General features: G+C 36.5%; 2 protein-coding genes across 5 annotated transcripts; both read right to left on the minus strand.

The window, feature by feature from the left end:
* Window positions 1-435: 435 nt before the first annotated feature.
* On the minus strand, window positions 436-13,173 carry LOC307120633 (uncharacterized protein). 3 transcript variants are annotated; one of them, XM_079807755.1, is made up of 5 exons: window positions 12,986-13,168; window positions 11,492-11,526; window positions 6,982-7,029; window positions 6,427-6,593; window positions 436-2,340 (listed from the first exon to the last, which is right to left on the minus strand). In XM_079807755.1, exons 4-5 carry the CDS (start codon window positions 6,458-6,460, stop codon window positions 629-631), a joined length of 1,746 nt encoding a protein of 581 aa, XP_079663881.1. In that variant the 5' UTR covers window positions 6,461-6,593; window positions 6,982-7,029; window positions 11,492-11,526; window positions 12,986-13,168; the 3' UTR covers window positions 436-628. The 3 variants fall into 3 exon arrangements, with proteins under 3 accessions (XP_079663881.1, XP_079663879.1, XP_079663880.1); XM_079807753.1 differs by lacking the exon at window positions 11,492-11,526 and having other exon boundaries at window positions 6,427-6,613; window positions 12,986-13,173; XM_079807754.1 differs by lacking the exon at window positions 11,492-11,526 and having other exon boundaries at window positions 12,986-13,152.
* Window positions 13,174-16,647: 3,474 nt separating this feature from the next.
* LOC307120115 (uncharacterized protein) lies at window positions 16,648-23,905 on the minus strand. 2 transcript variants are annotated; one of them, XR_013815752.1, is made up of 3 exons: window positions 23,790-23,836; window positions 17,832-20,119; window positions 16,704-17,737 (listed from the first exon to the last, which is right to left on the minus strand). XR_013815752.1 is itself a non-coding variant. In XM_079806987.1 (2 exons), the coding sequence occupies exon 2, from the start codon at window positions 20,115-20,117 to the stop codon at window positions 19,131-19,133; it is 987 nt and encodes a 328-aa protein (XP_079663113.1). In that variant the 5' UTR covers window positions 20,118-20,119; window positions 23,790-23,905; the 3' UTR covers window positions 16,648-19,130. The 2 variants fall into 2 exon arrangements, 1 of the variants encoding a protein (XP_079663113.1); XM_079806987.1 differs by having other exon boundaries at window positions 16,648-20,119; window positions 23,790-23,905.
* Window positions 23,906-25,417: the final 1,512 nt, after the last annotated feature.

A 25,417-nucleotide genomic window follows, 5' to 3' on the forward strand; every position in this document is an offset into this window, starting at 1 on the left:
TATGTGTTTTAAGGCCTGCCAGTTTGAACACTGAAGCAATTTTAGACCATCAGATGTGTATTATGTTAAACTAATGCCTGATTGTGACACACGAACACTCAGACAGTAGCTCGCACATCACGTGAAGATTGCATGCAGAGGAGCGCAGAAACTCATTGTGATTTATCACTTAAGTAGCTTAGAAACTCAACCGTTATAGCATAGATTTTAATACCTTTGAAGTAAGTAAAAACAACAGCTTCATAATTAATAGAGACGGTATGATAATTCACACACACAATCACTCTCTCATTAATGCATTCAGATACATGTAATGTAGGTCTTATGTGCTACTTTATCTGATGTACGACAAACAGTAATCTGCTCCATAGACAATAACTGCTGAAAGTGAACCGTTTCCTTCAAGTATTTAAAAATCACAAAGAAACGCACTTTCATTAGAAAAAGATATCCCACCTTTAATAGTAAAAAATATTTACAGTACAAACCTTATTAGTGAACTATGAGGGCAAAAAAAAAGGAACGCAAAACAAAAAACAACAAAAGAGCACAATATTTGTCCATTAATCGTAATCGAGGTTCCATTAAATCAAGATTTTTATTTTTGGTCAAGTCGTTACAGCCCTACTTATAAAGGTTTCTCTCCAGTGTGGATCCTCTCATGTTTTTTTCGGTCTCCTGACTGATTGAATCTCTTGTCGCAGTGTGAACACTTGTATGGTTTCTCTCCAGTGTGGATCCTCTCATGTGTTTTCAGATGTCCTGAATCACTGAATTTCTTGTTGCAGTGTGAACAATTGTAAGGTTTCTCTCCAGTGTGGATCCTCTCGTGCTGTTTCCGATGTTCTGACCGACTGAATTTCTTGTCGCAGTGTGAACACTTGTAAGGTTTCTCTCCAGTGTGGATCCTCTCGTGTGTTTTCAGGGCTCCTGACCGACTGAATCTCATGTCGCAGTGTGAACACTTGTATGGTTTCTCTCCAGTGTGGATCCTCTCGTGTGTTTTCAGATGTCCTGACCGACTGAATTTCTTGTTGCAGTGTGAACAATTGTATGGTTTCTCTCCAGTGTGGATCATCTCATGTTTTTTCAGGGTCTGTGACTGATTGAATCTCTTGTCGCAGTGTGAACACATGTAAGGTTTCTCTCCAGTGTGGATCCTCTTGTGTTTTTTCATTGTTCCTGAGTCACGGAATATCTTGTCGCAGTGTGAACACTTGTATGGTTTCTCTCCAGTGTGGATCCTTCTGTGGGTTTTCAGATGTTCTGACCGACCGAATCTCTTGTCGCAGTGTGAACACTTGTAAGGTTTCTCTCCAGTGTGGATCCTCTCGTGTGTTTTCAGGGCTTGTGACTGATTGAATCTCTTGTCACAGTGTGAACACTTGTAAGGTTTCTCTCCAGTGTGGATAATCTCGTGTGTTTTTAGACGTCGTGAATCACTGAATCTCTTGTTGCAGTGAAAACACATGTAAGGTTTCTCTCCAGTGTGGATCTTCTCGTGTGTTTTTAGATGTCCTGACCGACTGAATCTCTTGTCGCAGTGTGAACACTTATAAGGTTTCTCTCCAGTGTGAGTCGTCTGGTGCCGTTTCAATTGTCCAGCTGTACTAAAACACTTTCCACACTCAAAGCACATATGATTTCTTACACCAGTATGTATTTTCTGATGAAGTTTAAAATTTTTCTTCAGTTTAAAACTCTTTCCACACAAAGAACATGAATGTGGTTTCTCCAGTGAATGAACTGTCAGGTGTTTCTTCAGGCCTGAAGCCCTCAAAAATGTTTTGCCACATTGATCACATTCATGCAGTTTCTCTCCGGTGTGGATGATCATGTGTGTCTTAAGGTTTCCTTGATGTGCAAAACTCTTCCCACACTGATCACACGTGAACGGTTTCTCTCCAGTGTGAATCCTCATGTGCATCTTGAGAATTATTTTGCGTGCGAAACTCTTCCCACACTGATCACACGTGAACGGTTTCTCTCCAGTGTGGATGGTCATGTGTTCTTTAAGGTGTTCTTGTTTTCTAAAACTCTTCCCACACTGATCACATGTGTATGGTTTCTCTCCAGTGTGGATCCTCATGTGAATCTTGAGACTCCGTTTGGATGTTAAACTCGTTCCACACTGACGGCAGGTGAAACATTTCATGTGTCTTCTTTTCAGTAAAGAAATACTTTCAGTCTTTGAGCGAGTTTTATCTCCAATTTTGACATGAAGATGTTTTTCCTCTTCACTCTCCTCTGCAGTCTCCTCCGCAATCTCCTCCTCAGTCTCCTCCACAGTCTCCTCCACAATCTCCTCCGCAGTCTCCTCCTCAGTCTCCTCCATCAGGTCTGAAATGACAGTTAAAAAAGTTAAATTACAAATAATAATTAAAATAAAAAAAAATACGAGAGAAATATGAAGTAAAAAGTAGACAATGGCTACCCAAAAAGTCTCAGGTTGAGACTGTAACCATGGTTCCCTGAGAAGGGGGACGAGACTCTGCATCATAGGGTTGACACTATAGAAACGCTCTTTGTGAACTAGAGTCAGAAGAATGTGTGCTAACCACAAATCTTGAGTGGCTACTGCAGTCATGTGATGTCATAGACATGCCATCAAGGGCACCTAGAGAACACGTCATCAGCTTTATATCGTCTGAAGCAGTGGTTCTCAAAGTGTGGTACGAGTACCACTAGGTACAGTAGGGCTGTGTATTGCCAAGAATCTGGCGATACGATGCGTATCACGATACAGGGGTTAGGATACGATATATTGCGATATATTGAGATCTAATTTAAAAGAATAAAGAACAAAACCATCTGCATAAAACCTGACAAAATAACGGTTTTATTTAAGTAATACAGTATCATTTACATCACTAATCACTATTTTGTGCAATCTAAGTAAAGGAAAATAGTAAAATGACTGCAGGATTCTTTATGTGTATATGTTTTAAAGATTCACAGTATAGAAGTTTTTAATTTCTAAACTATTTAACAACAGAAAGTGCATAGTCCATTCCATGACTGAATAACTTTGTTTTATATGTAATACTGTAAAGCTGTTTGCTTTAAAGCTGTCTATTGTATAAAGTGCAATTTAAAGCACTGAACTGCAGAGCTGGTGCATCCATTTCTACATCGCTATGATCAGATGCTTTCTTTCTGCTGCCACCGCTGTCAATTTTGTGGTGTTTATTTTGTTACTAAGAGGAAAATGTGCTGTACATATTCTATCAAAACGCTTCTCAGTAGCGACAGCACGTCGGGATGTTAAGCGAGCTATCAGATTCAATGCGTTTCCCGAGTATTGGACGTGGCCTATTTTGCAAACAAAATGACTCTTGTCTATTTTCTTAGTGGCTTCTTTATAGCTGAAGCCAAAATAAGTCCACACTTCGCCTCTGTATACCGCGGGAGCGGAATAATTCTCCCGTCTTGTGAGGTGGGTTTGCTAATGCAAGCCCTAGCGATGCACGCATCTTCCCCGTGCGCTTCTCCGGCTGCGCTTCAGTTACGTTCTGAGATAACACTGCCATCTAGAGATAGGGTTTTATACAGCTTGTGGTTTAAACCGAACACAAAGCCACGAATCTCGGATGTAAATAAACAAATATATAAATATCAATACAGTGTTTTTGAGAATCGATACAGTATCGCGATATTCACGTGTATCGATATTTTCTTACACCCCTAGTACGCAGAGGAATCACTACCTAAATGAATGTTAAAACTCATACATTTTAATTTAATCTTTATTTTATTATTTTATTTACCTGTATGTAAGCACAGTGCAGTGTTAATGTACAAACTGTGTATTTATAATGTTAAAGTGGCTGACAACAATAAATATTCTTATTAGGAATAAACTGCCTTGGTTTTGAACTGTGCAGAGCTCTCGCTGAATAGTTAGGCATACTATGCTACTGTATTTTAAAGTTGGTCATTATGGTGGTACTTGGTATAAAAAGTTTGAGAACCACTGGTCTGAAGAAAGACAAATAGGCGTGCCGGACATCTGGAAACACAGAAACAGCGTCTTGTTTCCCTTCTCAGGGATCCATGTTTACAAATCGTAACCCGAGACATTCTACACCAAAGAAGCTTAGCGGAAAAAATTCCAGCTTCCTTCCACAAGGCCGGGAGGGTCATACACTCTTAACCGTCAGTGCTTCAGGGAAAAAGCGAAAGTACTTCCTGAGATATATGGTATTACAACAATTTCCTCCTCTTAAAAAATAGTTTCTTAAAATGAAACACAGGAAGTGAAATCATTTAAATGCTCTCTAGAGTATGAAGGGAAAATAATCTCAATCCACTGGTGTTGACTGCATTCATCAACCCTGTTACCAAAGTTATATAAGATAAATAACTATATGAAATACAAGTAGGGGTGTAACGATATATCGCGATATAAAAATGTGACGATATGTATCGCTGATGGAAACGATATGATTCGTGATATAGAGTTGTTTTATCCAAGGCTCAACTTGTTGTAGTAGGCCTATATGTAAGGTATAATTCACCCAAACACAAATTTACTAATGTAGGCTACCACAAATGCAAATTCTGTCATCATGTGCTCACCATCCTGTCGATTTTCATTTAACTTCCAAACACAAATGAAGATATTCTTTATGAAACCCAATGGATTTCTGTCTTTCCATTTAAAGTCCATTCCTCTCAAACTTAAAAGATCCAATAAATGTCATAAAGGCATCGTAAACTTAACTAATCGAGTGGTCTAATCCAAATCCAAGTCTTCTGAAGAGACACAATGGCTTTATATGATGAATATTAACAGGCCGCGCATAGCATACTGTAGTAAACACGGACGTTCAGATGATTGACAACAACATGAGAGAGAGTAAATGCAGAATTAAAATTCTTGGATGAGCTTAACATTTACAGTTTGAGAGTGGTCATTTTGACACGCTTTCTTGCGATTAAAGCTGTGACTGATTGCATTGATCATCTGAAGTGCACGCACAGCCGAAACGGCCCTCTTCAAAGTGAGAGCGCGAACATTATTTAAAGCGGCACTCCTTAGTGAAAGCGCAAACATAATTGAAATCACCAGATCACATTTAGTTTTAATAGTATGATTATTCAAAGCATTTTAGATGGTTTTTTAAACTTAAAAAAAATTTAAGTTTACAGAGTTTCAGTGACATTATTACATTAAAGGTCCCGTTTTTCGTGTTTTTTTGAAGCTTTGATTGTGTTTACAGTGTGCAATATAACATGTGTTAATGTTTCATGTGTAAAAAAACACAGTATTTTTCACACAATTTACTTATCTGTATACCGCTGTTTTCACTGTCCTCAAAACGGCCTGAGAATTTCCTCGTTCTATGAAGTCCCTCCTTCAGAAATACGTATCGAGTTCTGATTGTGCCAGCGGTTCCCGTGTTGTGATTCGACAGCAGCTTAGCTCACGTTGCCCGGAAAGGTCACGCCTCTTACCATAACGGGGAGATGAACTCAAACTACAGCCCCTGAAGGCCAGACAAAGGTGATTTGACTCCGGGATGAAAATAACAGCGTCTGATGGCGACAAACGCAACCGAACCGAACCGAACGCAACACTCCCTCTTCTCCACTAGGGAGCAACAAGACCACGCTCCCTTTTTCGCGTATTCTTGTGGGCGGAGGTTAGTCAACAAACTGCTCTACTGACGTAATTAAAGCAGGAAATAATCCAAACCGGCCGTTCGCTGTAGGCTTTGAAAGGGAACTTCTGTTAAATAAAATATCTCGCTTGGCATTGAACTTTGAGGTTTATAATTTTACAGGTATTATTTATGCTCTAACAGCAACATTACACACTAACTAAAGTTTGAAAAATGGGATCACGAAGAACAGGACCTTTAAACGACTATATATATATAAGGTTGAATATAATATATAATAATGCAATGGGGAATATTTGTGATGGGTCCTGATAATAATAATAATATTATTTTAATAATAATAAAAAAGTAAAAATTAAAAAACCCTCTTCTTTATTAGGCTTAAAATATCGGGATACATATCGTATCGTGAGTTCAGTATCGCGATTCATATCGAATTGTGACACGAGTGTATCATTAAACCCCTAAATACAAGTTTATCAGAATCTATAAAACACTTTGATTAATGTATGCTAAATCTGCCAATGTTGTTTAATTTTGGAATTTGTAATATTTACTAAAAAAATAAATAAAAGAGCCTAGATCATGTTTAGTTTGGCCGTCGGATGTTGTCAATCAATGTGAATGTTTATCAAATCATATTTCACTGACCAAAACAAGAAAATGAAAGACAAAAAAGTAGAAAGTAGAAAGTGTCCCATATATTATTATTTTTTCAGAACTACAAACACTAAATCTGATGAACTTTCTATCGTTACTGTTCTTCAGGGTCATGAATGAAGGATCAGAAATAAACACCAACCTCTTTGTTCTTCAGTGTGTTCTGGATCGCTCATGTTCTCACTGTCCTTCAATAAACTCTGTCTTTGCAGATTTCAGCTCTTCCTGATGGTCTGATGCTCGTCTTCACTTGTAGGCTGATGGGAATATTCCAGCATTTATTGGTGAATTGCAGTGGGAGGAGCTTCACTGAAGGAGGAGGAGCAGATCTGACAAAATCAAGAAGAAATCACTTACTAAGTTTATTATTTCACACATTAAGTATTTTACCTAGTAAAATAACTTTTTATTTCTAACAATTTTATCCACAAATTGCTTTCCTACATTTTATCTTCTCTCATTAACATATAGGAAAGGTATAGAAACAAATAAATAAAGCGTACAGCAATTAAAGATACCAAATATAAAGTAAACAATGTAAGAATAAAAATGAAAGAATAAACAGAAAACTAATTTTGTAAATAAACAATTAACGCACCATTTGAGTTTAACTTGTTTTTGTTAATTGTTATATTAATTTTATTCTAAATAAAACAGTTTATCAAATTAATGAAATAAATGCTGTCATGAAACTTACCTGTATCTTGTAGATGTCTCAATAGCTGATCGTGTCGTGTTCTTAAGTCTGTTGACACCAATAAAATTAGCTTAATGTGTCAATGTACGGATGTGAAGACATCAGCATAATGAATGAGGTGAAAACAGGATCTATTGACATGAAATAAAGAGGCTTTTCAGCTGCTCTGATAATAGTGATAAGCCATAGACTATCAATACTCATTAAACAAGCCATTCAGGATCAGCAGCAGATCATCTCACTTTATTCACACTATTTGCTGCTACAAACAGATTGTTGGAGTCTGAACATATATGAAAGTGATGTAATATTGCTATTATTTCTCAAATGATACAGAAAAATAGCAGTAATATAAGACACTAACAACACCCATATTTATCAAGCATTGTAATTTGTCCATATGAATCTAAAAATAGTTTGATCTCCTACCCACCCAGCACCAGACGTCTTTTGGACGTTGTTTTTGGGCTAAATCAAGTCGGCCCGTCATAGCCTTCATTTAGCCCAAAAAAAGACGTTGAAAACTAGGCTCTGTTTGGTCCTTCAGATTTTGGCCAAATTTAGCCCAAAAAAAAGACGTTGAAAACTGCTCTGTTTGGTCCTTCAGATTTTGTCCAAATGTAGCCCAAAAAGACGTTGAAAACTGGGCTCTGTTAGGTCCGTCAAATTTTGTCCAAATGTAGCCCAAAAAGACGTCGAAAACTGGGCTCTGTTAGGTCCGTCAGATTTTGTCAAAATTTAGCCCCAAAAAAAAGACGTTTAAAACGGCTCTGTTTGGTCCGTCAAATTTTGTCCAAATGTAGCCCAAAAAGATGTTGAAAACTGGGCTCTGTTTGGTCCGTCAGATTTTGTCCAAATGTAGCCCAAAAAGACGTTGAAAACTGGGCTCTGTTTGGTCCGTCAGATTTTGTCCAAATGTAGCCCAAGTGTTTTGGACCACATATAGTCCTAATATAGCCATAAACATAATTAGTCTGTCTATTAAAGCAAGTGAAGAAATAGATTGTTGTAGAAATAGTTTCAAGTTACATGCGTGTCATCGCACAACCAGCAGATAAATGATTTGTGTAAGCAGTACTTTCGCAAATCATATATAAACATATAGCCTAGCCTACTGCATGATTTGGCATGGCAGAAATTCAGCAAGAATCGCCCCTAGTGGGCCATATCTCGTTGAAAACGCTTGTGCTGAGTATTAGTACATCTATTTCTGAACATTTAACAATCACTACATTCATTAATGTGCCTAATGCATCGTTGCATCCATAAAATATCAAGAGTATTTTTAACACCATTGGACCATAATAAACCACAGCACTTATATAGCCTATTAATAAATTCATTTTAATTGCACCCATATGTAATATATTCACATTGAGCTATGTGAAGTGAACTGTTAAATATGTTGAAATGCATTTTAAAAATATATGTAAAAAATACATAGAACATAAGCTTCATGTTACATCTGTAATTGTACATATACAGTATGAGAAAAAGCTGACTGTCCATACAGCTAAATAAACCCAAAGGCCACTCAGCCACAGGCCAATGCATCTTCTACAGTGTCTGCAGGTTCTCATATTCATGTTTACATTGGCAAAGTTTAAAGGGATAGTTCACCCCAAAATGAAAATTCTGTCATTAATTCCTCTCCCTCATGTCGTTACAAACCCGTAAGACCTTCGTTCATCTTAGGAACACAAACAAAGATGTTTTTGATGAAATCTGACCGCATTTTGTCATTCCATAGACTGCCTTTGCAACTTCTTTGACAAATCTTTGACGCTTCAGAAAGTTCATACAGAGATCAGAAAACTACATTTTCGGAAGAGACTTGATCGCTTTTTACGATGAACAGGTTTAATATAGGCTTTTACTCACATATAAACCTTGATCAGCAAACAGAAACAGAAACTCAACCGAACCTGAATGACACACGAGAACAAACCTCTTGCGGAAACTCAAATGTGCTGCGTAACCAATGCGGTTCATTCTCGTGTGTTACGCAGCACATTTGAGTTTCCGCAAGAGTTTTGTTCTCGTATGTTATTAAGGTTCGCTTGAGCTTCTGTTTAGGCCTGTCGCAATAGTCAATAAATCAATTAATCGCACGATAAAAACAAATGAGCTCCGGCCGCGATAATTTCCATTTCCATTTGCATGCTTGTTTGTTTTCCTCGTCTCTAAGGCGGAGCAATTTTATTGATTCTGCTATATAAATTCGATATTTTTTTCCCCAATAAAGTATCGATTTTTAAGCCACGAGTATCGATACATAAGTCCCATTCAAATCCCCGTGTTTACCCCCATTCGCGTTGCAGGAAGAGCGATTTGGTCAACCAGTTTACTTTTAAACAGCATACAGCCTTTACATGTTTATGTATTATTTACTTATGATTATCATCATAAACAATAAACATTGGTTTTAAAAAAAAATTGTGGTTGTTGTACTGACTACTGGAACAACTACTATACTCTTTCAAGTGTAAAACAGTTTGGATAGTTGTTAATATGAGAATTATGATGATGCATTATTTAAGAGTTGTAAGTATTATATAACATGAGTAGCTCTCTGTGACTTTCATTTTTAAAAAGTAGCTCTTAAATGCAAAAAGGTTGGAGACCCTTGACTTAGACAAAAGCATCGCAGTTTGCAAGCTGTGTGACACAAACGTGAAATACCACCAAGTGTCAGTGTCAAGCTAAAAAAGCTGTCAAAGAAAATGTTCAGAACAGGCCACTTGCTGCAATTTTTAAAACTCCATTGTTAATTGCAATACTGCACTTTATTTACTTTTCAATAAATGGAACTAAATTTTCTCAACACATCTTTGATTAAATTTGTCCAGCATTTGCAAGCTGTAGACTCTCTGTCCAGTCAGAGACATATATTGTGTAACTGATATTTTTAGTTTTCAGTTCAGTTAATTCAATCCAAGTAAATGAAACACTAAAAAGATGTCACCAAAATCACTCTGTCCCCTTTAAATCTTTCAGAAAATGATGTAAGTGTATCGAATTATATCGAATCGTATCGTTGGCTGAATATCATGATATATATCGTACCGTGAGCTGAATATCGTGTATCGTATCGTGAGATTAGTGTATTGCTACAGCCCTACTTGTCTCTCTCTCTCTCTGTGCCAGCGTGATGTGACGCCATGCTCTGCCAGATTTGGCTGGAACTCGTGCTTCTTCGGTTGCTGAGCCGCGCGCAACATTTGACGTGCACACCGCCAAGCGAAATGGGTGTCTCGCGCACTCAACGCGCACTACCACACACTCCGCGTTGACGTCATTTTTGCCGTGCGCACCCTTGCGTTTGTGTGGACGCGTCGAGTATAAACAAGGCTTAAAGTTACACTGAAGTTGGCAGTTTGATGAATGCAAGTTAATTCGTCAGTTTAATCTTTGTGTGCTTCAAGTTCAATCTTTGTGTGCTAAAAAGACACATACGTTCCTGTAGAGATAGCAGTACACATTCTCCTTTTTTTGCCAAATAAATGAAAAGCATGTCCTGTCTTCTCTCTTGCTATATCAAGATCTCACCTAGCTTTTGTGTGCCGTGCCACCCCTAATATGCACCTAAAACACAATCATCCATTACAGTTTTCATCCATTTTATTTATTGTTTTTGGTATTTATTCAAGTGCATTTTTTTGTTAACAGAGTGAGAGTCCATTGTTTTTTTTGGTTGTTTTGCTCATTTATTGTGGCTATTTAAAATGTTTTCCATTTTCAGTGTTAAATAGTCTTTAGAAATAAGTCTTTAATAATAAAGTTTATTGATCTTTGAAAAGGTGTACCTGCATTATTATGCCATTATCATTATTTTAGATGAAAATGGTCTCAGAACGACAATATTATCGTTTATCGCAATAATTTCTTGGCCAATTTATCGTCCTGCAAAATTTGTTATCGTGACAGGCCGTGAAACGGTTTATGTTTGGATGTTTGAGCTTCCGCAAGAGGTTTGTTCATCAAAAATATCTTCATTTGTGTTCCGAAGATGAACGAAAGTCTTACAGGTTTGGAACGACATAAGGGTGAGGAATTAATGACAGAAATTACATTTTGGGGGGGACTATCCCTTTAAATGAGTTAAATTTAAACACAGATAGCAATCTGTGCTTTTCAGGGTGCTGTCAACAACATGATGCTGTAAATGACAGCACATATTAGAGCATACCGCACTCGCATTAAAGTTTTCGGGAAGCCAGAATGTGTATCTATCGACTGAAAACATACATTAGCCTAACTCCGTCTGTTTTACGTGTTGTTATTTTCAAAAAACCATATAGATGCGAATGCACCATCAAATTTGAGATGAACCACAGTGCTGAACATGCCAAACCGTGGGTGGAAAGCAGTACAGTTAGATTTCTTTTGTCGAGAACTTTCACACCATTTCACTTCTACTGTTAAGTTAAAGCTACATATTCATGCATGAAGTTAAAATCATTGTTATTCTGTTAACAAAGACATTCTGACAAGGTTGTCGTTTACTCACCCTCATGTTGCTCCAAACCTATATTTGACTTTCTTCTGGGGAATACAGACAAAGCCATTTGAAATTTGATGATTTGATTTGATTTGAGCCATTTTTGATGATGACATGAGGGTGAGTACAAGATGACCTTATTTCCAGTGTACTGTCCTTTTAACATTTCAGCAGTTGACTTGTTTGTAGTACTTGCACAGTCATTTTAATTGTGCAACATTTGCAATGTATAGGAAGTAACAAAACTGTGTTGAAAATTTTAGTAAATTGTTCTGATGCTATTAGTCAGTTTCCAGTCTTTTGTGCCCTGAGGTGGAAATGCCTTGATTTACCTAATGTATAACATTTAACCAAAATGTTTCATCACTCACCTTCATGTTGTTCCAAACCTGTAAGACTTTTGTTCATCTTTGAAACACAAATGAAGATCTTTTTAATGAAATCTGAGAGATGTATGTCCCCCCATTTCACAGTTTACCCCAGAAAGGTAGTAAAGACATCATTAAAGTAATCCATATGACTCCAGTGGATTAACCTCGATTTTATGAAGCGACATGAATGCTTTGTGTGCGCAAAAAAACAGCATCTTTATTCACAAAATGTATATCTGACACATGTTCAGCACCATGCATCCGTGTTGTGTTGCTGAGAGAGCTGGTGCGCTTGTGAACATGCGTCAGAGATACATCATTTGTGAATAAAGACGTGTTTTGTTTTTTTTTTTGTGCACACAAGGCATCAGCTAAAAATATTTTCATTTGTTTTTAGCACAAAAGTCTTATGGGTTTGGAGCTGCACGAGGGTAAGTAATTAATGACAATTCATTTTAAGGTGAACACCGCTTTATTGAGTTCTAATGTGGTCATTGTTCTGTTTTATAAACATTTTTAATATTTGAAAAAAAAAATCTATACAGAAAAGATGGATTAATTTGATCAAAAGTTACAGTAAAGACTTAAAGTGTTAAAAAAAAATCAGTTCCACAAAAATATGACGCAGCACAACTGTTTTCAACATATAATATATATAATAATAATAAATGTATAATAATCATAAATTATAATAATCATAAATGATTCTTGAGCATCAACTCAAGAATGATTTCTGAAGGATCATGTGATTCTGATGAGTTCAGCTTTGATCACAGGAATAAATGACATTTTACAATTCACATAGAAAAGTTATTTTTTGTAGTAATATTTTATTGCGGTTTTTACAGTATGTTTGATCAAATGCAGGCTTAATATGTGATCAGGAAAGTGTTTTTGATGTGTCAATAAACGGTACTCTTTTGTGAATTGTCTTATTGCGACAGTAATTATGAATATTAAATATAATCATGCATTCACGGTTGAAATTAGGCCTGAAAAAGACGTCTTTTCACCTTTCAACCAAATTTGAACGTTTAAACGTCTGGCAATGACGTCTTTTCAACGTGTTTTTGCTGGGTGGGTAATAGCCTAACTACATTCATAACAAAGCTTTAGGTCGCTAACATCTTACCGTTTTTTATGTGAAGAGAAACATATCATAAAACCTTCTTCTTGACAAACCACGCAGAACCCGATAAAAAAACGTACATTTAAACTGTGTAAAAAGTAGTTTACGTTTACGCTAAATAGAGTTAACTGTTCACCTCAGAAGACTCGACGCTGAAGGGAGCGCGTGTGATGACGTCATCGCTGCGAGGCAAAATCAACGGTAGATTCTTCTTCTTCTTTCGTTTATTGGCGGACTGGTGAACTGAGCACATGCCGCCACCTACTCTTCCATATAACCCATTTCCTCATTTCATAAAAAAAAAAACAAACAAACACAGAATTCCAATATTCCGGTATAAACTGACGCTGCGTCTCCAGCTCCTCCAGCCCATACACAGAACCCTGCCGAATCAAACTACCCTTAAATACATTTTTAAATCCTATAAACTATTCCTGTACTATATATGTATTCCATTAAAACCCTATACCCTAAACTATCTCTAACCTCCACTCCTAATATATACCCCAAATCTAAATCCTTTTGTCCATTACTAAGATACTCCATTAATTCTGTTCTCTCCTGAATACATTTCCTACAACGACATATTACATGTTCTACTGTTTCTTTTTCCTTACAAAATTCACATAAACCACTCTCATGCACTCCTGCTAATGTTGCATTTAATCCTGAATGACCAAGCCTGAATCTTGTTAACATAACCTCTTCCTTCCTATTTCTTCCCCTTATTATCTTATTAGACTCTACATATTTCCTAATTTTATACAAATGTCTGCCCTTCATGTCCTTATCCCAGATTTCCTGCCATTTTCCTTTAATATTTTTTTTTTTTGATAATTGATTTAATTTCTCCTTTAGAGGTACCCTCACATCAATTGAATCTCTTTCCAACTCCTTTTTTGCTAGCTCATCAGCAACTTAATTTCCGTTAACTCCTTTATGTGCTGGAACCCAACAAAATCCAACTATCCCTCCTTTCCTTCTCACTTGGTATAAAAGCATATAAATCTCATTAATTAAATCTACTCTAACTGACTCCTGTGAATCTAATGAACTTAACGCGGATGCTGAATCAGAACATATCACTACTCTATCAGGCCTTATTTCGTCCACCCATGATAAACCTATGATGATAGCACTCATCTCTGCAGAGTATACTGATAAATTATCAGTTGGTCTTTTTGATATTTTTATATTAAACACCGGTATATAAATATCCCTATTCCTGTAATTCCTGAGGTAGGATCCTTTGACCCATCAGTAAAAATCTGGAGACTTTTATAATGTTTCCGATGTAGATGCTTTCTAACATTAGCTGCTACCATCCCTGCTTCCTCCCAATCTCTTACTTCTTCTAATATTTCCAAATCTAGTACAACATCTGGAAAAATCCAAGACGGTGTCTTACCCATTACAGGTGACAAATTACTTTCAATCTCTACAATCTGGAATTTATCTGCAACAGAATTTATTTCCCAAACAAATCCTTTTCCTTTATTATTAACATATTCCCAACAATTACTTAATACATCCTTAACAATATGATTTCCCACAAAACTCTTAATGTACTTCCAATAAATTAAAGATAATTGAATTCTTCTCAATTCTAATGGTATTTCATTTGCTTCAACCAACAGGGCATTAATAGGAGTTGACTTCACAGCTCCTAAACATATTCTGAGCGCTCTATACTGTATCTTGTCCAGCCGATTTAAAAGTGTCCTTGATGCCGCACAATAAATCATACAACCATAATCCAGCACTGATCTAATTAAAGCTTGATATAATGACAACAATGCTACTCGTTCTGCTCCCCACTCTTTGCTAGCTATAGCCCTCATTGCATTTAATGTCTTTCTACATTTATTCTCAATTTCATCTATATGCTTTTTCCAATTATATCTACTATCAAACCACACTCCTAGATATTTAAATGTATTAACCTGCACTAACACTTTATAATATAACTTCAATTCATATTTTCCTTGGATTTTCCTTTTCCTAGTATAAAACATACAACATGATTTACTTACTGACATTTTAAATCTCCATTTTATTGACCATTCTTCAACCTTTTTAATAGATTTCTGCATACCGGATACCACTTGTGAGATATTTCTTCCCCTCTTCCATATTGCACCATCATCTGCATATAACGCACATCCTATACCCATCCCTACATTATCAAAAATATCATTAATCATAACGTTAAATAGCAAAGGGCTAATTTTTCAAAATTTTTCCCCAATAAATTTGCTTTGTCTAGATCCAATATTGCAATTTCATTATTTTCTATTAGAACTGGAATTTGAAAACTCTTTTTACCCTTTCCGCTCATATTTCTTATCATATTCCATATTTTATCCAATGATGTATCCTTTCCTATAGTTGAAAAAAATTCCTCCACCCTTCTTTCTTAGCTGCCTTTATAACTCTCCTTGCATTTGCTCTAGCTCTTATATTCCAAAAGATTATTCAGTCATATTTTTCCTTAATTGTTTGAGTAAGATATTCCTCTTCTTTATTACTTCACAGCACTCTTCTGTCCACCATGGTATATTCCTTATTGTCTTCCCCCCTCTCCTTCTAGGTATATTTAACGTTGCTGCTTCTAGAATCAATCCTGATAAAGAATTACAAAATGATTCTACGGACTCTTCATTCACTACCTTTATATTCATTTCACAATAATTATTAAATTCTTCCCAATCTGCCGTTTCATACAACAATTTCCCTTGCAAATTATATTCTATTCTCAATCTATTAATATTAAACAATATAGGAAAATGATCGCTTCCAATAGTAGTATCATTAATCACACCCCAGTCACACCTTTCTGCCATCACACTTGAGATCATAGTTAGATCTATACTTGCTAACTTATTCTTATTTATATTATACCTAGTTCCTTCTCCATTATTTAAACAGACCAACGACCTGTCCTCCATAAACTGCTCCACTGTTTCCCCATTAGAATCTATTTTTTCACTACCCCATAACCAATTATAAGCATTGAAGTCTCCACACCACATCTCCATTTCCCCAATATTTCCACCAACTTTATTAAGTGCCTCTAATGAGATTTTGTTGCATGGATTATAGAAATGAAAGATCTCAATTGATCCCCCTTGATAATATACTTCTATACCTACACATTCTAACTCTTTAACATCATTAATAACTCTATATGGCAACCCTTCTTGAATAAAGGTTGCTACCCCTCCACCTTGTGCCTCCTTCCTATCCTTCCGAACGGAATTATAAATTTGTTTTGAGCCATGTTTCTTGCACACATATTACACTTGGTCTATGATTTAACTCAGTAATAAACTTCTTAAATTCTTGCCCATTTGCTGTCGGTAGATTATTAACGTGCCAAATTCATTTTAAAACGGTAACACATCTACAAAACAACATATCAAACAAAACCAGAGGAGCTACTGATGTACACAGCCTCATACAATCTCAGTCATTTGAGAGGTAAATATATTTTATTAGGCATTTAAAGTTTTATTGCGAAATGTAGACATCGGAAACCTCAAAAGCAAGCATATTTTATGGCTTTTAGATGGTACTAAAATTATGAAATTATTTACTCTTGATGCAAGAATAGCTAAACAATAAAACGTACAATAAAGGTGCATTGGTGAAACAAATACAAAATTAAAGTGGAAAAGAATGAGACAGATCTCTCTCTTTATTGATATATAAATTATATATACAGTCAAACCAAAATTTATTTGGACACCTTCAACATTTTCTCACATTATCACAGTTTATTCACTATAGTTTAGAAAATGGTAATAAAATATGACAAGAACTCAGAGTTAAAGGGATAGTTCACCCAAAAATGAAAATTGTATCAATGTAGTCATGCTCATGTTGTTCCAAACCGGATGAGTTTCTTTCTTCTGCTGAACACAAAGGAAGATATTTGGAAGAATGTCTGTAACCAAGCATTTTGGCAGCCATTGACTACCACAGTGGGGAAAAAATACTATGGTAGTCAATGGCTGCAGAGATCTGACTGAAAATAACACCGGCCATGACCTACAGCCAATGAGAAAGCAAGATACATGGCAACAGGAAGTTTCGGGAGTTATAGACCAGAATATCAGTATTTTAATAGATATATTTACAATTATATAAAACACAAACAAAGCACGAAAATTTGCTTGACCAGCCGCAACTGCAGAACTTTGCAAAATTATTTATTTACCTCAAACTCTCTTTGCAGAACACAATCCTTGCCCCCTATGTCTCCCCAACCATTTCCTTTGCCAAACTCTTTTTTCTTTCCTCTGCAAATCAGCCCACACACAATTTGGATCACAAGCTTTCTGCTGTCTATATTTTTAACAAAAATTCCAGTCTCGCGTGAGAACTCCAGTCTGATGCACGCGTGATCTCGCGTTGTTTCCTTGTCACTTCTCTCGTGTGTTTGGTTGTGAAACAGTTTGCGCATCGGACTGAGTTGTCGGCTATTCTTCCTCTTGTACAGTCATGCAATGACCAATCCATCAGTCAGTGTGAACACAGCAGCAACTGAGCACTACCCCAGGTAGTCATGCAGTGTGAAAAGTGATCAGATGAGTAGTTTCAATTGTTTAGCGCTAATAAAAGTCTTACCAAACTCAAAGCACATATGATTTCTTCAGTGGCAGATAAATATATTCGGTGCCCCAGGGCACTTCTTTAAAATGAATCCAAACTTAAATCGTCAAATTTTTATGACAGTTTTGACATTTTTGTCCTCTAGGTGTAATTTTTTTTAGTGCACAAGGGTTAAGCACATCTGCAAAAGTACTGTATTACAAAAATGACATTCATATGTAGTTTGAAATTTCACATTTCTGGAACTGTTTCAGACGGTTCTGATCAGATTTTCACGTGGTTTATGTGATTCTCTCACGCCACGTAAAAAACAAACGTCAGATGTTGTTATAGGAAACATAGCTGCAGAAACAAGGTTGTGTTGTTGTAAAGTGCCAGACAAGCAGAAAATGAACCCTCCACGATGTGGTTGTTGCTTTTGGCCTACAGCCATAGAAACCAATGCAGATATTTCGGAAAACAAAACAGTGGCATGGGACACACAAATCAGCTCTGAACAGTTGCGATACACAATGTGGACAGTCAATCATTTTAAATCATATTCCAATTAGATACACAATCAGATTTGGACTGACAGTGTGAACGTAGCCTTAGATGAGTTTCTTTGAGGAGGAACATCTTTGAGTTGATCTGAATCTCTCAGTTGAAACTGCTGGTCTTGAAGATGAACTTTATTCACGTCACAAATTTAGATGATGTTTCTTTGACCTGTCGATCATTGTGGCTGATCATTTTCAACTAAAAAAAGGAATTGTTTTGGCCAATAATTTACACGACAACAGCGTTTTGGGGGGTATTACGTGTTCAGTCTATAGGCACGTAGTGTTTCTTTACAAAGTGACTTCGCCAACCACTGGCCTGGAAGCAGAATACAGCGCTTTTTAAATTTCACGGAACCGTGTGAACAGGATCGTTTTGAAAACGTTGTCATCTGTACGCACAAAAACACAAAATATTTTTTTTTCCCATTTTAGTACATTGTGGTCTTGCAAACGTACCCTCATATTGTTCAACGTTATTATCGTGTCTGATTGTGAGGATCCATCGTCAGACCTGAAAGCACTGGATCTTAAGATGAACTACATAAACCCCGTTTCCACCGAAATTACCCAGAACAATTTTTCCCAGGAACTGTTCCCTCCCAGACCTGTCGCTGTCAAAAGAACTGTGAAGATTAGTCTGGTGACGTAGCACTGCACACATCGACTTTCCATTTCCCACTGGATTTCGTCCTCCGTATATAAGCTTAATAAAGCCTGAACCTAGTCGTCGGATAATCAGTTGTATTTTTTAAAATACATTGTTGATTCGGATAGCAAACAACTCTTACTGCACGCACCACAACAGACTGTTAGGTTGAAATAAAATGCTGATTTGAGCTCAACCAATCAGCATGTTCAGCCTCCAAGTCACACCCCCGAAAGTTCCTGAACTTTGAAAAAGTACTACCTCACGAGCAGAGCAGGAACATTTTTTACCCGGAATTTCTTTTAGACCCTGCGGTCGAAACACACAGAGTAACATCCCAAAGTCCCTACTCCCTATTTCCTGGGGAAAGGTCCTGCGGTGGAAACATGGCTTTACAGTGATTGTTTTTTGTATGCCTGCAAAGAGAATATGAACAAGAGAAACACATCCTACATGCAGTGCATTGATACCGTTTATCTCCAGTGTGGATCCTCTCGTGTCTTTTCAGGATTCCCGACTGACTGAATCTCCTGTCACAGTGTGAACACTTGTAAGGTTTCTCTCCAGTGTGAGTCCTCCAGTGCACTTTCAAATCTTCGGCTGCAATAAAACTCTTCCCACACTCATAGCACACATGAGCTTTTTCACCAGTATGTATTTTCTGATGAACATTTAAATGCTGCAGCAGTGAAAAACTCTTTCCACAGAAAGAACATGAATGTGGTTTCTCCAGTAAATGAACTGCCAGGTGTCTCTTCAGGCCTGAAGCCCATGAAAATGTTTTGCCACATTGATCACATTTATGCAGTTTCTCTTCAGTGTGGATGATCATGTGTCTCTTAAGGTTTCCCATTGCTTTGAAACTCTTCCCACACTCATCACATGAGAATGGTTTCTCTCCAGTGTGGATCCTCATGTGAACCTTGAGATTCTGTTTGAATGTGAATCTCTTCCCACACTGATCACATGTGAACGTTTTCTCTCCAGTGTGGATGCTCATGTGAACCTCGAGATCCTGTTTGTGTGTGAAAGTCTTTCCACACTGATCACGTGTGAACGGTTTCTCTCCAGTGTGGATCCTCATGTGAACCTTGAGATTCTGTTCGAATGTAAAGGTCTTTCCACACTGATCACATGTGAACGGTTTCTCTCCAGTGTGGATCCTGATGTGAACCTCGAGATTGTGTTTGCGTGTGAAACCCTTCCCACACTGATGGCAGGCGAAACATTTCTTGTCTTTTCTATTCAGTAAAGAAATACTTTCAGTCTGTGAGTGATTTATATCTCCAGATTTGACACAATGATGTTTCTCCTCTTCATTCTCCTCCATCATGTCTAAAATGAAAAAAGTTACATTATAAATAAATCATAAAAAAAAAATCTGAGAAATGTAAAACGAAAAGATAAAAACTGAACATGAAAGTAAACAACAGCAACACAAAACTATAAACATTTCGATGACATTTAATAAATCTTTTTCCATGAATTTTCCTTTGGATAAAAGCGTCTGCTAAATGCATAAATGTAAATGAATGAGGTACATTGATCTAGGGATGGGCAACAGTGGTCGAGTAATCGAGTACTCGAACGTGACAAAAAAAGAGACAAATATATTTTTTTTAAGTCAGGGCGATCATCGTTCTCCTGATCGATGATCGCCCTGACTTTAAAAAAATATATTTGTCTCTTTTTTTATTGGTTATTGCGTATTTTTGCGCGGTACCTGAGGTCTGATTGGTTAGCGTTATACAGCCTCCAGACTGCAGCAAGATAAAGTGAAACTGAGGCGTGCACTGCAGTGATGTCTGGAATCACTGATCATTAAATGTTTAGTGCAAGATGTGCAGCGCCAATCTGTCATAGCCTACATAGCATTATAATGAGAACACGATGGAAAAGAATGCTGTAAATTCTCTGTGCTTGGTTCCCCGTGTATCAGCTGTTAAAGGAAATCCACAGAGAAACTAGCGAGAACACTCAGACTAGCGCGTGAAGTTCATGTGCGCATTCGCATCCTTTTCTGCAGATGCACGTTGTAAGATTACTTTTATGTTGTCTATATCTGATTAATCTAATATAAAACGCGTTTGGTTGAGCTTAATAAGCTAGCAAAGCGCTGCCGTTATACCGGCTGTTGTTCATTCTCTTCAGTTTCAGCTCAAATGCATTAATGCTCGACATTATGGTTCAGAGACGGTCATATTCTTTTTAGATAGGCTATTTCTTTCTCAGAATCATTGATTTTAGTAATGCAACAGTGCTATACTGTTCTCTTTTTTTAACAGTAGACCTAGTTTATTTAAAGTTGTTTTTCGTTATGAGTTCGAAAACGCGCCGTGATGTCTGTAAACGCTTCGATCATGAATAATAAAATTAAGTGCATGATGTGCAGAGTCAATCTGTCAAAGCATTATAATGAGAACACGATTTTAATAAAATGTTGTTTCTGTGTGCTTTCGTTGTCCGTGTATCAGCGTTCGAGCGAATTTAAAATGTTCCGTTTCAAACCATAGCTTGTAAAATCTAGCACGCTGAAGTTCACGTGCGCATTCACGTCCTTTTGTGTTGATTTAAGTTGTAATAGGTTCCTATTAATCTTCATATAAATATTGATATAGGGTGCGTTTGGTTGAGTTTATTAACCAGCTAGTAAGCTCTGCAGGGTGGTGTTATTTCACAGTTTCAGCTCAAAAGCAATGCTCGATATTATTGACTTGGTTATTTGAGACGGTCATTTTATAAAGATGTTTCTTTTTCAAAGACATTTATGCATCATAATCTAGCAGTTATTTTTTTGTTTTATATGTTCATGTTTTCATATACCCGTTTTAATGTCACGTTTGTATTTGTCAACAACCATTTTTATAACAGTATTTTCATTATCTTAATGACGGACATGCCCCACCCCCTGCACATGCCCCGCCCCCGAGTACTCGAGTACTCGTTTTTGAGACCTATCGATGATCGAAATGAGAAATTGACAAAAATAAAAATGCCCATCACTACATTGATCTTACATTTGCTATTTCAAAAACAGAGAAACAAATCCCATGTTTCTGTAGCAAGAACTATTAAATACATTAGATCAACACTTTATAATGAGGCTCTTTTAGTTAACATTAATTGAAATTGCCAATTTGAGAGCCGAATGACCTCCTGCCAATTCCTGTCTGCCTCACTGCTGAGTGGTTTGCATTTATAGCCCCATATAGATTTGTTTTGAATCTCTATTTACTATAATTACTTATGTATATTGCTAAATATAACTTGCTCATTACCATATATCTGATATTGGGAACCACTTTATATTAGGTGGCCTTAACTACTACATACTAACATTTTAATTAATCATTTGATACAATGCACTTTATGTGTACATGCATGTTTTTACATTGAAAAATGGAACGCAGCTGGAAAAAAACAAACCGGGAGGTTTTACGTAATTCGTGGAAAGAGAGCATGATTGCATACAGAAAGGCCATAAAAACTGCTAGATCTGCTTATTTCTTGACTCTCTTAGAAGAAAACAAACACAACCCTAGGTATTTATTCGATACAGTGGCTAAATTAACCAAACATAAAGCTTCAATTTCTGATGTTTGTAAACAGCACAGCAGTAATGACTTTATGAACTTCTTTACATGCAAGATTGATATTAGGAAAAAAATTAACCAGGAAGCCGTCTACTACAGTATGACATCAGACAGAGCATTGTAGTGTCACTAAGGAAAAATTATACTCATTCACTTCTATAGGAGAAGAAGAATTGGCTAAACTCGTTAAGTTATCAAAAAAAATGTTTTATCTCTGGACCACTAGGTGGCAATGCGCCGAAACGCTGCAGGCAGTCTCAGGTTATGGTTGGCATAACACACACCAAGTTTGGTTAGAATATGATGAAGGGTTGCAGAGATATAGCCTGACTTACATCTAAAGTATCTTTATTTGTATGTTTTCTGAGATGAGTACGTTTCCCTAGTCCATGAAAAATGCTGTTTTTCTCTGCTCGCTTCTCACGACTGACAATAACTTTATTTATCGTGCACTTTCGACTTGACTTTGCAGACACTTTTCATTGACAAACAGCGATATAACGCACGGCATGAAAGGGAATAATGGAAAAACCATAATAGGTGTACTTTTACATATAGGCAAACAATTATAGAAAACATACAATTAAAAGATACCAACTATAAACAAATAAAAAATAAACAGAAAAATCAATTTACAAGTATCAAAGAAACAAATATGGCGCACATGTTGGCTGATCCTTGACGCAATCAACAACGCATAGTTGTTTCTGTGCTAATCTGATCTAATATTTAATGTTTCTTAAAAGTAAAATGAGAATTAATAACATTTTTAACTGTATTTTGTAGCACAGGACTTGTTAACATTTTTCAGTTTAGTTCAAGGCAATTAAAGCAATCTTGTTTTTTTTCTTCAATAACAGAAGTATAATATTAAACAGAATATTAAAAGTATAATTTATTCGTACTATTGTAAAGCTATCTCATCTCATTCAACGCTGTCAGAATCTTCACTTTTTAAAATAATAATTTAATCAAAATAAACAAAAGAACACACATTTAGCTAAAGTGATTGTTTTGGATAAGTATTAACTTAGATAATTAAAAAAAACCCCATTATATTATCGGAAGTAATACTGCCTTTGTCTCATGCTCATTTTGCCCCGTGTGTCTGTGGGGTCCCACCACCTTATACATTTTTGCTTCATCAATGTTCAATAAAACACTGTGTACTGAAAAGCCTTTTTTAAGGTGTGCCCTAGGGAAGTATTTAGTTCGCTAACATCTCAATGTTTTGTTTGTGTAACAACTGACAAATCATAAAACCTACCATTTTAAAAGTGTGTATTTTATTCAGCAGACACACATAACTAGCGCCGATCCTGATGAAACCCATTCAGAAACGACCCAGTAAACAAACTGTATAAAGTAGGGTTTAAAATGGTGTAAATACGAGAAAAGCCTGAACTGCTCACCTCAGAAGACTCGACGCGATGAATGAAGAAGAAATCGCGCGAGAGGTGACGTCATCGCCGCGAGACGAGATCAACCAACGGCAGATCGCCAAACTCTTTTTACTGCAGAAAAACGCCTGTAAAACACATCAAATAATAAATACGAGGGTTAAACATTCGCTGAAGTGGACAGACAGCCATCTCATTCAGTGAGGGGTGAAATATACTTTATTAGGCACTTCACAAACAAAAACGAGAAAATTAAACCATGGAAAACCCCAAAAGCAATCACAATATTCACTGCTTAATAGATACAACTAAAATTATTAGATTATTTATTGATTCAAGTAGAATCAGCAGACAATAAATGATTGATAAGATGAGATATTTGGTAAAGCAAAAGTGGAAACAAATTAGACAGATCTCTCTGTTTATTGACTTACAAGCCAAAGCATCTCAAGAGAAGAAAAGTGAAGAAGACCAGCTGCAAAGCTACAAGATATTGTATCAGTGGAAGAATAACAGCACAGAACAAGTTAAAAATAAACCTCAGTCTCTCTTAAAAGTGTTACAGCCTCTTCTTCAGTTTCCTGAACTAGAACATCTTAAATAAAACATCTCTATTTTAATCTAATCACCTAAACATCAGACACGGATAAAACGCACAAAACTACATCAAAATACTAATGAAAAACATTTTGTACAGTTTTATTTTTCTGTTTACTGTCATTAACCATAGAAAACTGATTATGCCAATATGAATCCAAATTCAGTTTGATTTATCTATGTTCATAGCAATAAAGTATTTGGATAATTCATTTAAAAACATTTATAAAAAAAAAACTACACAAAATTCAGGTCTGTCACGGTTGGTTGCATTAAAGAGGCGAGAGGTCAAACTGCTTCCACCACTTCACTATGGAATTCCAAAGCTGCCAATATTAAAAATAAATAAATACATAAATAAATATACGCACAACCAGCGCAACGTCATAGATTGTCTCTGAACAGATTCACGCCCACTTTTAGGGGAAAATAAACTAGACTCCCATAGACTACAAAATAGCAGCACAAAACAATGTCCGTACACAGCCGGCAGGCTTGAATAGCTTAAGAAATCACCAATATTAAACATGTCAAGTAATTATATGTCCACCCTGCCTGCCATAGAGTGTGAAAGATACATCCACACACTTCATTTGGTCAATTTAAAAAACATGTCCCTTCATTCTCCCACCGTCAAATTGGTGTAACAACCCCACCCAGTGGCCAGAGATGTCTTACCCGGACATTTACACGACACGTACCTCATCGAGTCACCAGGTAAGCCAGTGAATGATTTAACTTCGTTTTTGAATCATGAAGTACGGATGATGCTATCAGAAGCTAAGTCAGGCTAGTTAACTATGGCTGGACAGAAAAGTGCTCTCAGTACTCTAAATATAAAGACATAATATATACATTTAAAGATGTTTACTAGCAAAAACGAAGTAAAATCATTCACTTGTTACACCAATTTGACGCTGGGAGAATGAAGGGACATGTTTTTAAATTGACCAAATTAAGTGTGTGGGTGTATCTTTCACGCTCTTGGCAGTCGGCTGGACATATAATTACTTGACATGTTTAATATTGGTGATTTCTTAAGT

Source organism: Gobio gobio, assembly GCF_949357685.1.
Source record: "Gobio gobio genome assembly, chromosome: 24".
In the NCBI taxonomy this organism is placed as follows: domain Eukaryota; kingdom Metazoa; phylum Chordata; class Actinopteri; order Cypriniformes; family Gobionidae; genus Gobio; species Gobio gobio.

Excerpts from the sequence above, each read along its gene's own strand:
- LOC307120115 (XM_079806987.1), bottom strand. The coding sequence starts at position 20,117 with ATGATGGAGGAGAATGAAGAGGAGAAACATCATTGTGTCAAATCTGGA.
- LOC307120633 (XM_079807753.1), bottom strand. The coding sequence starts at position 6,460 with ATGAGCGATCCAGAACACACTGAAGAACAAAGAG. Across the intron at positions 2,341-6,426 it reads ACACACTGAAGAACAAAGAG|ACCTGATGGAGGAGACTGAG; the intron begins GTTGGTGTTTAT and ends CTGTCATTTCAG.